This window comes from Fusarium redolens (genome assembly GCF_020744475.1).
Source record: "Fusarium redolens strain MPI-CAGE-AT-0023 chromosome Unknown BKA55scaffold_23, whole genome shotgun sequence".
Lineage (NCBI taxonomy): Eukaryota > Fungi > Ascomycota > Sordariomycetes > Hypocreales > Nectriaceae > Fusarium > Fusarium redolens.
This window is the reverse complement of record NW_025763686.1, coordinates 243,694-256,744: the sequence shown is the minus strand read 5'-3', so window position 1 is coordinate 256,744 and position 13,051 is coordinate 243,694. Positions and strand designations below refer to the sequence as shown.

Genomic DNA, 13,051 nt, shown 5'->3' with positions numbered 1-13,051 from the left:
AACTAATTATAATCTTATTAATATAATTAAACTAGCCTTAAAGCAAGCTATAAAAAGAGATTGCTATATATTATATATAATAGCTATATTTATTAAAAAGAACTTTTTATTAAATAAGAAGTCTAGCTTAATTAAGATAATTATTTTTAATTATAGCCTAATTAAGTTAATTAGTTATATAGATCTAGGTTATTTAGGAGGTATAATATCTCTAGCCTAGATTAATTAAGAGCTATCTGGATTAAAGAAGCTAGAAAAAGCCTTAAGGCATAACTAGCCTTTAATAGCAGAAGAGGCAGCTTTCCTTACTGCCTTTATAGGCAACTTAGCCTAATATAAAGAGTGGCTTATTAATGTAATTATAGAGGCAGAATAGGTACTCTATATCCTCCCTATTATATATAAATATATAAACTAGGCTAGTTATAGTCTTAGACTTTAAGAGCGTAGCTAGGACGAGGAGTCTATATATAAAGTTTTAGGATACTTTAAAGCTTATAGCAAAGGTGCCTAAAAGACCTCTAGCTTGCCTTATTATTATAAACTTACTTCTTATATTACTAGGACTAATTCTTGTAATTCTTGCTTTCTTAGCCTTAAATAGTAATATTAGAGATATATAAGTAAGACTAGGTATTACTTTACTTATTATAATGCATTTTAAAGCTAATAAAGGTAAGGTCGCAGTAAAGAAGATTAATTATTTATTTTAAGAAAGAAATAGGGGCAATAGGCCACAGGTTAGGGTTAAAAGGAGTGCTTTAGGTAGCTAGAAATTTACCAGTTATAGGAATGTATATTAGATTTGACTTATTTAAATGGAGCATAGTAGAACCACTGGCGGCTCAAACCTCAGAAGTTCGACTATCGAGACAATACGATTATATATGCAGTCAATTGTTAAGAGTGACACTATTAGACAGGACGGCATAATAAAAGTTCTAACAAGCCTCGAGCTCAGACACTTTTACTGATCTGAAATTCTGAAATTCTGAAATTTATTCCCAGCTATAATTTCACAACATACATATATATCTAGAGCCTAAATTGCCTCAAAGCTCTGCAGTAGATACTTATGTTGCTGCTTCAAACTCTCAATCTCTTTTGCGAAATCCCTTATCTTGCTCTGTCTTTCTCTGTCATGAGTTGCTGGGCTTACTTCCGATCTTTTATAGGATTGAAGAGCGATATCTAAATCAGTTTTGACAACTTTGAAGACATCACTAAGCAAGCTGGTGAGCCTTCCCGAGGTTTCTGTGATTAACTGACTCATTCTGTCGGAGATTGCGATGGACATTTTTGGGAATATGACTCCCTCTTCAATATATCCTTGGATGATCGATTTTTGACGTGCAGCCTTACCGTCACCTTCTCAAAATTTCCCCTGTTAGCTTCCAAAACTTAAGAAAGAGCTACCCGCACAAATATAGACTATCGTGTTGAGAGGTGTATTGCTCAACTGAGAGCTTTCATAGGGAGTGATTCGAGGGAAAGATACACATACCTTTTTGACTAGCCGCAGACCGATACTGGGGAATCATGTCTTGAAGCACATAGGAGTTGTAATTCGATTCCGACGCGTACCTTCGTATAACTCTGCAAAATTATTAGCGATGTCCTACGGTGATAATTTCTGACGCTCTGTCAGGAGACAAAGACGGAGAATTCATCCTACCTAACTTCTGCATGCAATCTCCTTTCTTCTCTGCTCATCCTATACTTAAGATTTTCGATTTGAGCAGTAATACTTTGAGCAATTGGGTTGACATGCTGCGGAGGAAGCGAATCTGTAAAGAAATATATCCTTAGCTTCTCTAGACATCTTTCAAGGGCTGATAATGGTGGACTCACGAGATAAACCAGATTTCAAGGAGTCCAAAAGACTCATCGCACCGTGGAGCATGGCCGAGAATACATCTGTCACCTCTTCTTCCACAATGTCCCATTGGCCTTCAAGCTCCATTCGCATCTTCCAGATAATTTTTGCGTTCCAGTCCTCGCGCCCTCGCTTCGGTGTCTGGTGATCACCGTATTTAAGACACCATGCGTTGTACTGACCTGTGATCGTTTTGTTAGCGCTATGTCTTCATAAGTCTGTGGGTTCATGTGCTGAATTACTCCAGTGCCACTGGGAAGCAAAGTTAGCTATGTGTCTAGGACGCGATACGATGCTCTTCAACTCACAGTTGTCCACACCAAACCTTCCTTACTAGCAGCTTGATCCCAATGATAGTCTCTCTGACCTTGAGACAAATTTGATTAGGTTTTTCTCATGTACGATTCACCAACTAGTACGTACCAAAGAAGGTCATTATCTGCTCTTGGAAGCATTCAGTAAAGTCCTGCCGGAAGGTCGCGACTAGATTTGGAATCTGTATGCTGATTCAGTATCATTTGATAGGATGAAAGGTACACCCATAAACCTACCTGATCTAAAGCCTCTTTCGCCTTTGCTCGGACGGAGTCATCTAGCTCTTCAATCTTGTCTTGCTCGTCAAGCGAGCTGTTCGCCCACAGATCAAGCGAATTCAGAAGCGCAGATAATCTAGACCTAAGATAATGTTTCGCTTCATTCAACTGAGCATCTGCAGTCAGTGTGTGACAGAAACGTCGAAGGTCTGGAATACCGCTGGCGTCCACAAATGTGTTGTTTCCTTTAGGGCAATACTTTTCGTACCACTTGTTAGACACGCAAAATACATCCAAGTTTCTGCCATCCATCTCTGACGAGTAAGCTGTTTGGAGATTTCTTTTGACATGCTCATTCCGCGCTTGGACTAAGAGAAGCTCCTGCCTATGCGGGTGTTAGTACAACTTGGGGGATCAAAATAGGACATGACTGACTGTTTTTTGGCATCCTTCTTTCTTTTTCTGTCCCCCGAGGACTTTGCCGTATCAATCTCACTATCCAGGCTTTCCATAGTAGCAATCGAGATAGCCTTGTTTGGACCGCAAAATTCACGTCTTGCTGTCACAAGGTTGATTTCCTGATTGAAGATGTTAGTGTCCCGAATTACCATCAGAAAGACAACATAGCATTACCTCTGACTTAGTACAAACAACTGCAACGTTCAACCTTTTTGCGCCAGACTCTTCCCACTCTGTTGGCATATGGCGAGATAAAACGTAAAAGAGCGAATATTTGAGGGATTGGTCGGTGATGGCACGGGATATCTTAGCAACAATTATAATGTTGTCACATTTCATGAGATAATCTTGAGTGGCTCGAACCCTCGCCAGATTCGTGTCTTGGAGTCCTGTAGTAGAGTTTGTCGGTCAATCGTATGCTCACTAAGGAAATGGGTTGGGGCAAAATTACCAGGCAGATCCGCGAGGACAACTCCAGTCTTGAGTACTTGGGAGTTGAGATATACGCTGCAGAAGTGATATGTCAGACATTATTGCCAAAGCGAGGATGAGATCGCTTACCGAATGATTTTAGTGAATGGCCAAAATTTGTCTTGCATAAATAGTTTCGTATGCTCAACACATTCGTCGGCTGTCTGCGCTGTTGATGTCCAAAACCCGTCAACGCCGCCTGCCGGCCACTCAGTCTCCTGAGCCCACTCAATGAGCTGACCGGTGATCCTCTCCAGAGCCCCATTGGACATATCTTGGGCAAACTTCTTCGTGAACTGCCTTTTGTGTTTGAACGCTGCATGCAGAGCAGACCATGCCTGTTCGGATTCTCTCATGTAGCCGTTGTAATCTTGTTCTGAGGTCTCATCCGACTCGACACCAGGAAGATACAGCTGTCTGTAGCTCCACAGAAGTTCTTGTATCATATCCCGGATCTCAGGCGCTGAAAGATACTCGACATCGATGGTGATCGGGGCAGTATGTCCTGCTTTCTTCTGTCGATATTCAGTAACGACTGAGGTGCAGGCGGATCCGATGTCGCCCTGCAATTTGAACTTGCATTAGTACCTATAGAATTAACGGTTTCAGAATCATTTCGTGATAACATACTGTTTGAGCAACACCAGGAAAGTGAAGCAGTGAATTGATCAGACTACTCTTTCCTAAAAGGTAATATCGGTGTCAGTGTTGAAAAACACGGATTCGTTAAGAACTTCTTACCTTCTCCCGAATCACCCAGTACGGCAATTGTGCGTGTGTCGCTACCCTGGAATTGTTGCAGGTCTTTTGCGTCATCCAAAAACTTGCTAACATCTGAGTCAAGAATGCCCGGGTTCCCGGCTTGCATCTTTTCAATTGCCTTTACAGCCTTCTGGGCTATGTCGGGGCCTTGTTTCAATGCATCTTGAAAGACGGAAGTAAATAGAGCATGAGGAAATGCTAATTCTGTTCTAGTATCATAAGGAATGACAAGCGCTGGTGGCTCTGGATTTGGGGACGCCATATAAATTGAGTCCGGCGTTTCCAGCTGTGTTCGGCTTGGAGTTGAAACAGTTGATGATACAAATGACAAAGATCGCTGTCTACTGTCCGACGCTGGACTAGATAGGGAATTGAACGAGAATGGAGGTACCTGAGAATTGCTTGTAGATTGTGCTCGGGTAGTTCTTGCAGGTGGAGTCATGAAAGACGAAAACAGCTGAGAAGACTGTTGTTGTGGAGGTGTTGCGCGAGAAGGCAAAGGCGAAGGCGAGCGTGAAGGAAGAGGTGTCATATTATGGAGCGACTGGAATGAGAATGGCTGGGTCTGAAGTGATGAAGAATCTTGGTCATCGCCCCCGAATTGTAAGACGTTTCTGGAGCTGACATTTTGGTTCGGAGACTGGTGGCCGGAAACAAAAACGCCATCAGATGAAGAAGAAGGACCAGGACCAGAACTAGGTGAAGAAAATGAGAGGTCAAATGTCCTTGGGGATGAACGCCCGGGAGTGGATTGGCTCCCATTTTCAGCAGAGCTCGGATGATCTGCAAGTGACAAGCCCTTGAAGAGGGTTGATGGTGGGTTTAAAGAGGAATTGGCCATGATGTGGTATGGGTTAGTGTGTGAAGAATCTAGAGTGACTTCTACCTTTGCGAACAAAAGGTAGGACAAAAGAGAAGGGAGAGAGGGGTTGGGGCTCTCCATAAGATAAATACCTCGTAAGGGGATGTTCTCACCAGGATACAAATGTGTTGGTTGTGGTTCTTATGCATGTTGGTTCGACATTGTCCAGAAAAAGCAGCTAACGGTTTCAGCCCACACTAACGCAGCCAATTGAAGAAATTCACCGTCGTCATTTGGCCAGTACCATGTCCATCGAGCTATAATCCCAGTTCAACCTAGCCAATGACACGCAGACCAGAGAGCCCTCAAGTCAGATATCTCGACGCCGTGCCAGGCTCTCTTTCGCTTTGACCTGTAGTTTATCGCTCCGATCCTAAAAATGCCTCATATCTCATACCATACCAGAATCAGGTGGGGAGCCCCTGCAGCCGGTTTCCAAAGGCCATAGCCGCTTTCCTCATATCACTATAAATAGCTACACGATTCATATTCATATTTACATCGGTATGAAGCGTGGTTAGGGTTAGTTAAATAAGAATATTAATAAAACCCAAGTTTGCACAACTGTTTTTTTCGCTAATTTTACTTTTAATTTTAGACGTAAAGTTCAGGCAAGTTATATACCTTACTATATAATTTAATTAATCTAAGCTGCCACAGACATTGCGAGACGCAGTTACAGTTACCCGTTGTATTGGAATACGGTATATATGGATTGATTCTCTATGTATCATTCAGCACGGAGACGATGGCAAAAATCAGGAAGTGGAGGCCAAGAAGGTGGGGGCAGTGTATGAGCGTGCTCTTCTCACTTTGTCGGTGACTGGCTGTTCTGGCGTCACCCAAGGCTTTATTGGCATTCGAAAATTGTCCTTGGAAGTTGATATACAAGTCCACCAGGTTTCTTGGACCACATGGAGTGGGGGCACGGCTCAAGTCTTCTTTCGACAGCGACTAGCCCATACTGCCATCGTGTCGGAGAACTCAGAGAGCATTAAGGCCTATCCCTTGCTTTCTCGAGGCTGGACTTTCCAGAAACGACTCCTGGCGACCAGAACATTACATATCCTGCCATATGAACTCTTATGGGAATGTAAATGCGAATATTGGTGTGAGTGTATGGGTGTCCTCGCAAACCAGATCTGGAAGATAGGTCAAATGAGAGGCTCAAATTTCAACAACGTAATGGCAAGGCCGTTATTGGTCGAGAATCCAATCAGCATTTGGCAGACTCTAGTTGAACAGTACTCGAGACGATCCTTTACGAAGCTGCATGATAAGCTGCAAGCCTTTTCCGGCGTTATTAATAGGTTCTCTAGAAGTCGGAGTGGTCTTGGTGATTTCCAAATGTGGCGATAACTGTGCAGGTCTTTGGAATAATGCAGACTTTTTCCGGCTCTTGATGTGGCAGGTCGACTACACCAAGGTCACTGAAAGGCGCGACTTGGCTTTTATACCAATGAATTCAACTAGAGAGCAGCACAGGGACAACAAAGAGGACACACAGCGACCGAAGCTGACTGGACTGAAGCCTTCTCGGTCATGGATTGCAACGTCGGGACCAGTAACATGGAAGCAGACCAGCTTCACACATCCTATCACTGAAAGCAGGTACCTTTTAACAGATATCAATCCCATACTTGTAACAAAATAACGACATACTGCCAAAGAGGGTAGCTGGTCGGATCCAAAATCTGGTCGGCTTTGTCTAGGGACCTGCATGATTTCCGGTATCATGCGTAGAGATAGCGGTGGGTGCTATCGGTTGGACTTTACCGGTCTCGACGACGTGAGAACTAAAGCTACATCGGCGATCTTCATCCCTGATGCATCACTAGTAGAGTTAGAGTTACGTGTTGGTTGTACCATTCGTTGTGTTAATATTTGCACTTACATAGAAAACGAGGAAGTACACTGGGTTGCATTGGCACTTTAGCCGTGTAGCGATGCAATAATTGACGGACAAGATGCCAAGTGGCCCAGCAATAGGTTTGTGCGTATCGGGCTTATTAGAGGGAAAACAGACACAAAATCAAGGAAGCTTGAAGACCTTCCTGAGCATATATACGGCCAGCACATGTCTGATAGCGACTGGTGCACTAAACGATGGTGTGAAGAGTTCTATTGCGGCATTTGGAAGACAGATGGGAGATTGAGACGAGATATCTGTATAATCTACTGAATGTCAAGTTGGTTCATTTTGGTTCGATCAAGATGCTCATTAATTTGCTTTTGGGATATTATAACAGAAAGCTTTTTCGTTGCGGCGGTGTTTCCTGGCCATGTCAGCCTTGCTATCAGACCCAGCCTGCTGCATAACGCCACTGGCACACAGCCCGACTTCCCAGACCAATCATAGATTGACACAACAGTGAACACTTTCAACTATTGTAATTTTCAAGCCATGTTTTTCTCATGTCACTCTGGCGGTCAAATCCTGAGATCTAGGCTGTTTAAGCCCATGCAGCCCCAGTCGTATTTAGTTTCAACGTCGTCGTGCTACTTCAATACCTTTGCAAGCCGATAACAATAGCCAGCGATCATCTGCTTTTCTCTTCTTTTCTACTTTTACTTTCCTGTATCCGTATCCCAGAGGATTTTGGCCATGGTGGACAATCTCGCGCTGACGTATGCTGGGGCCACGGGAGGCCAGTTTGATCAACAAGGGTCTATTGACTGGATCCAACTGGCCAGAATGTCTGTATCGGTTCCAATTTCTGTCCTCGCCCGTGTTTCAGCTGCAGATGTCTCGCCTCTCACGATTGTCGTGGGACAGGAAATTTCATCGCTCTTCAAGTTATCCACCGCTGGCCATGAACGTCTTGCTAAGGCGCTGTCCGAATTGAGAAGCTTTTCCGCCATTGGAGATGCGATCTGGTTTGGCTTTGGCATCAAGCACCTTGTTAGAGTGCTCGCAGAAACCAACAAGGGGTTGACACTTCTCACCCTATGTGGGTGTCTTGCTGAGATCCATCCACCAAAAGCTTGTGCTGAGATTTTGATCAAGCTGGCCTATGTTTCCGGCGCTCCTGATGAGCTAAGGCCGTCGGCAAGTCAATGGATCAACCTAGTAGGAGCTTGTTCTGGCACTCTCAAGTCAACGACATTTGGATGTATCGCGCAGCAATTCATGGCTTTCTATGGCGGCTACGTGTTTGCTGAATATCTGGATGACGCTGAAGGCGTTGCCAGGGCTTTCCTCGCCGTTGCGCATGTCTCTTCTGGGGCTTTAGAATCTGTAACACTCACGGGTGGTCGATCTTGTGGATGGATCGCCGCCATAGGGTTCTATTTTCTCGGCCTAGACGTCGAGATTCGAAGTCCAGACAATGTTTCAATCTACAAATCTACGCCCAATGAAGACTCAGTCCGTATCCTGGTCATATATGGCACAAGTCTTGCATCTGACCAGATTCAAGTTAACTGCACTGCCTACTTCATCAAATCCATCGATAGCCTTGTGTCTAGCTACGAGGAAAGGTTCGATTCTATAATGTGTGGAACGATTCACTGGGAGAGTTCCCTCTCACGGACATTCGGAATACCTTTTGAAAAACTACTGGGAGCTAAAATAGAATTTGGAGCTCTAGTCGGCTACGCTGCGCGCGTCTTCAAGGGTCTGGCGAATTCTGAGGCCAGTAGTATCTTCGACGTTCATGACCGGATCAGTTGGTTTGGCTTCCAAACTAGCCAATATGGACATGGATTTGCAAATGCTCTTGTTTCATTCTTTCCAGAGCTTTCTCAGTTAGCACCTCACATCCATGTCGATATGCAAATGTCACTCGATGCATCTGTCGGGGCATATGAAGAAGCATCAAACGCTTTATCTGCCATTTGTGGCTCTGACTGCTGCTCAGGCGGTGTTCACTCTAGTTTTGGCGGTCGTGGTTATTGTCTTCCGGTTCTGGCTGAGACTATCATTTCTCTTGTATGGAACCTGTCTGCACTTCAACTCCACGCCGATCTGAAGCCGTATCACTCCGGCTTGAGATTCTTGTACGAACTCCATGCCGGTCGTGCGTCGACTGATGCTAGCTTCGGGGAAAGATACGGGGCTGGTAAAAATAATGGATCCTACTGGGGAGACATTACTGACCTTGTGCGTCTGCTCGACCTTGCGTCAGTTTACCATACTGCACAATTTCTCTTCACCACCAACCTATACCCTCTCAGAAGACGCAGCGCACTTACAGCTGTTTCTGTTGGAGGGCTTTGTTTCTATTTTGATATATTGCGAAACGTATCGGATCGGCCGGAAAAGGCAATGGTACTGCATGTTGTACCAGGAGTCATTCAAACAACGGCCGGGCGAGAATATCAATTTATCGCGGACAAGACAGCCGCATGGTCTGAGGGCCTTCTTGGATTTGATTGGAGAGATAACTCTTCATTCGAGGCAACAGCTGAGTTCAAGACTGACTATCAGGCTAAGGTCACGGAGACCATTGGGGGCAATATTTCCATTCCTTCTCTCGATATGGACACGGGAAGCTCTGATCTCGACGTGAGACTTTTTATTGAGGAATCTGCCGGTGGCCTACTTGTCGATCTTCACTTCATTTCTCTCGCGGGAACTTGTCGGGTTGGTGCATATACTATGCTCAAGGAGATTATCGAGAACTCAGGGTTGGTCCACTGTGCTCACCGTAACTGCGCTCGTTTGGATCAGTTTTCCTGTGATATATCAACCCTGGATGGAGAGGGCTGTAGACCCGAGGGTCTCCAAGGGAAGCTGCATGTTCGAAGACTCGTTGGTAATACTTTGGCGAGATGCGTGGGTCTTTTGGTCAACAGGGAGTGGACGGAGCCGGCCATACTGCGTGGGCGGGAATGTATCCCATGTTGTATCAGAACTGCGATTGATTTACGACCGGATTACCAACGATCTCCATCTTATGTTATTCTCTAGCAACCACCTTATTCCTGATGCCATCGGAACAATTAGAAGAAAATGAAATAAACATTAGTCTAATGATACACCTAAGAACATATTAGTACTTTTCACGATTATATTCTCGATGTAAACAAGGGTGTGGAATGACGGCATTCAGCTCTACCAGGCTTCTGGATGTACTTGCAAGCACACACTTGGCCAAACACAGTACTAAGGAAGCAAATTCAGCACGGGAGCATGTCATGTGAATCTAGATCAATAAGAAGCGTGATTGAGCCAGTGGCGCGTATGATCTTTTCGATCCTTCTTCATGAATATCACGCCAGCTAATTGGTCGTATTTTGAGACTCGCAAGACTTGATGGAACGTGAGAGAAAAAGACATACATCAAGATTACCCACTATAGGTTGACTCTAGACTATCTGAGCAAAACATACCGATGCGCAAACCAAACTACAAGCTTCCTCTTTCGTATTCACCTAGTAAATAAGTCCAAACCTATCCTCCAACCAAATCCATCGCTTACCGCTCAGACGACTTACAAGGTCATATCTCAACCCCGCTCAGACGCCAAGAATTCACAAAGTCCCGTTAGCATTTAGCGACCTGCCATAAAGAGTTATGCCGATGCACAAGCGGCCCGTCCAAATGCAACCTTGGGTCAATTGCCTCAGTGGCTATCGCACGGCATAAGGTTTGATTCTGGAAGGTCGCCAGGCGTTTATGCTTAATCTGAGTGTAGGAACTTATGAATCGTGATAGGCGGTATGGTGTCACTCGTGTAATATATCTCCTGCCGCAATGGAGCATTGAAATCACGGAGGATAATGAAATGACGATTGATGGGCGATGGGATTGGGCTCCTTCCTAACACAACCTTCGGAGGGAGATCGTCGTTCTCTATATAAGTGACGATCCCATGATCGACGGAAGTTTTAGCCAAGCTCAATTCACTCCAGCTTCAGCCTTGATCACTTCTGCTTCTCTGTCATCATGCGTCCTACTCTTGCTCTTGCAACCCTCATCGGGTTGTCCAACGCCGCTACCATCGATCCTCTCTACAAGATTGAACTTGCACCTGGCGATGTTCGCACCGTCACCGAGAAAGAAAAGTAGGCACTAAGGGCTATCCTATCCTAGCTGCGAGGCGGATATAGGTCTAAATCTAATAGAAAACATATATAAAATAAAACCATATTAATAAAGATAAAGACCTAAATCTATTACCCTTAATAAATATAAATTACTATTATTAAAAGTTATAAAAAATAACTTTTAATATAATATATTAATTTATAATTATTAAGATATATTATTTTATATTTAAATTATAAAAATTAAGTATTATAATAGTATAATTAGTTTAAAACTTAGTTAATTATATTTAATATTTTTAATAATAAAAAGCAATTAGTAAATTATTTACCTTATATTAGTTTATATATTTTAATATATTTAAATATAAGTAAAGGAAAGTAATAAAAATATAACTAAAGAATAGTAATTAAGCTAAAATAATTTATAAAAATAGCTAAGTTATAATAATAAATAAAATTATATATTAAAATATTTTTTTTTAAGTTTATAAGTTTATAAGTTAGCCTTAAAAGGTATATTTAAGCATCTCTAAAGTTTAATATAATTTAAATATTTATTACCCTTATAGCTAGTAAAGCTTTATTAAGTTAAATTATTATAATTAAATGCCTTAATTACAGCCTAAACCTAGCTATATATATACTAGCTAAAAAGCCATACTTATTAGCTAGCCCTAACCTTCTTTCTGTAACCTACCTAAACGGCTACTTTTTTATTAACCTCTACTACATACCACGCTTTAATTATCTATTATGCAGTAAGTTATTTAACCTAACTTTCCCTTTTAACTATAACTACTAATAGTATTATAGCTATATTATTATAATACTTGCTTTTTAAAAAACCCTATAGTTACTTAATAAGGCCTTTTATATTAAAATACCTAACCTAACCCTTTATTTTATAATAGCCTTTAAAAATTATAAATATAAAATTAAGCTTTATATTATAATAATAAAATAAAAAAAACTTAAAATAAAAAGAAATATTATTATTTTTATTAAATAAGTTATTTTAAGCTATAAGGTCTTTTTATTTATATATTATTATTATAAAAAGCTAATATTTTCTAAAGGCTACTTTAAAGGCACAGCTTTAAATTACCAGTTACCAAGTAAAGGAATCATCCGCCGTCCTCTATAATACCCACTCCCTCGTTTTATCTCACCTGCTCAATACTCTGCACCATGTATACTTCCTCCATCCTCATGGCTGCGGCCGTCTATGCCTCTACTGTCACTGGCCTCGCGACACCACAACTCTCAAAGCGATTCTCTGTCGCCGGAGCCTCGAACGAGACTGGTTTCACCGTCCCAAAGAACGTTCAGCCCGGCGTCTACTCGGTCTTCATTGACGAAGATGGTGTCGCTCACCACACCCAGCTCGACAACACCGACAAGCCCAAGAATGAGCCTCGCGTTGACCAGCTCTCGGCTGACGACGACGTTTCCGGTCTTGAACGGAGAGAAGAAGGCACAGGAATGCGATTCATTACCTGTGGAGATAACAGGGAAATGGACCGTCAGTCGACAATCGACGCAGTCCAAGACTTGGTCAACCAGTGTGGCGGTGGTCTGAAAGTCGATTCCAGCCACCACATCTATTCTGTCAGGGGCAACGTGGCAGCATTTTACTGCAACTACGTCACCTTCATAAACTCAACCCCTCCTTGGGGGGTATTCGGGGCGCCCCAGACTTGTTGCGGCGACAGAGTCCGGAATATCATTTCCCATCAGATCAGCGACGAGTGTGGCTCGTTCAAGCCTGGCTGGAGCGAGGACACATTTGCAAAACAAAAGAATTCTGTTGGATATCACGAAGTCGGCGCAGATAAGAACTTCTGTGGAGAGGGGCACCATTGAGAATGTTTTAAGTTCCTGACCTCTACCGTTGTATACGAGATGGCCCTTGCACTCCAGTATATCTTGTTGTATTACATGTGAGGGTTATCGAGTTCACAAACCATGTACCTGAATCCGTCTACCCATACAACATGGGTTTATTATCTTCTCTTCAGCTAGTACTTATACTTCCATAAAGACAATGTTTATTCATTCTACCCTCATCTTTACTCCATGATGTGGCAGGCTGTG

The 13,051-nt window shown here is 42.9% G+C and overlaps 4 protein-coding genes across 4 annotated transcripts; 3 read left to right on the top strand and 1 right to left on the bottom strand.

Annotated features, from left to right (window-relative positions):
- Positions 1-1,042: 1,042 nt before the first annotated feature.
- On the bottom strand, positions 1,043-5,053 carry BKA55DRAFT_654880 (uncharacterized protein; the record flags this gene model as incomplete). Its single annotated transcript, XM_046197403.1, has 14 exons — positions 4,081-5,053; positions 3,970-4,022; positions 3,430-3,902; positions 3,320-3,375; positions 3,043-3,257; positions 2,845-2,987; positions 2,428-2,794; positions 2,300-2,372; positions 2,185-2,243; positions 2,119-2,128; positions 1,852-2,058; positions 1,676-1,787; positions 1,505-1,596; positions 1,043-1,371 (listed from the first exon to the last, which is right to left on the bottom strand). Exons 1-14 carry the CDS (start codon positions 5,042-5,044, stop codon positions 1,043-1,045), a joined length of 3,153 nt encoding a protein of 1,050 aa, XP_046042910.1. The 5' UTR covers positions 5,045-5,053.
- A 788-nt stretch (positions 5,054-5,841) lies between these two features.
- On the top strand, positions 5,842-6,389 carry BKA55DRAFT_583430 (uncharacterized protein). The gene has a single exon (XM_046194212.1). It carries the CDS (start codon positions 6,083-6,085, stop codon positions 6,320-6,322), a length of 240 nt encoding a protein of 79 aa, XP_046042909.1. The 5' UTR covers positions 5,842-6,082; the 3' UTR covers positions 6,323-6,389.
- A 1,036-nt stretch (positions 6,390-7,425) lies between these two features.
- Positions 7,426-9,971, top strand: BKA55DRAFT_583428 (uncharacterized protein). Its single transcript, XM_046194211.1, has one exon. It carries the CDS (start codon positions 7,569-7,571, stop codon positions 9,873-9,875), a length of 2,307 nt encoding a protein of 768 aa, XP_046042908.1. The 5' UTR covers positions 7,426-7,568; the 3' UTR covers positions 9,876-9,971.
- A 2,174-nt stretch (positions 9,972-12,145) lies between these two features.
- Positions 12,146-12,820, top strand: BKA55DRAFT_545409 (uncharacterized protein; the record flags this gene model as incomplete). Its single annotated transcript, XM_046190815.1, has 1 exon — positions 12,146-12,820. The coding sequence occupies one exon, from the start codon at positions 12,146-12,148 to the stop codon at positions 12,818-12,820; it is 675 nt and encodes a 224-aa protein (XP_046042907.1).
- Between the last annotated feature and the right edge of the window lie 231 nt (positions 12,821-13,051).

Excerpts from the sequence above, each read along its gene's own strand:
- BKA55DRAFT_583430 (XM_046194212.1), top strand. The coding sequence starts at position 6,083 with ATGGGTGTCCTCGCAAACCAGATCTGGAAGATAGGTCAAATGAGAGGC.
- BKA55DRAFT_583428 (XM_046194211.1), top strand. The coding sequence starts at position 7,569 with ATGGTGGACAATCTCGCGCTGACGTATGCTGGGGCCACGGGAGGCCAG.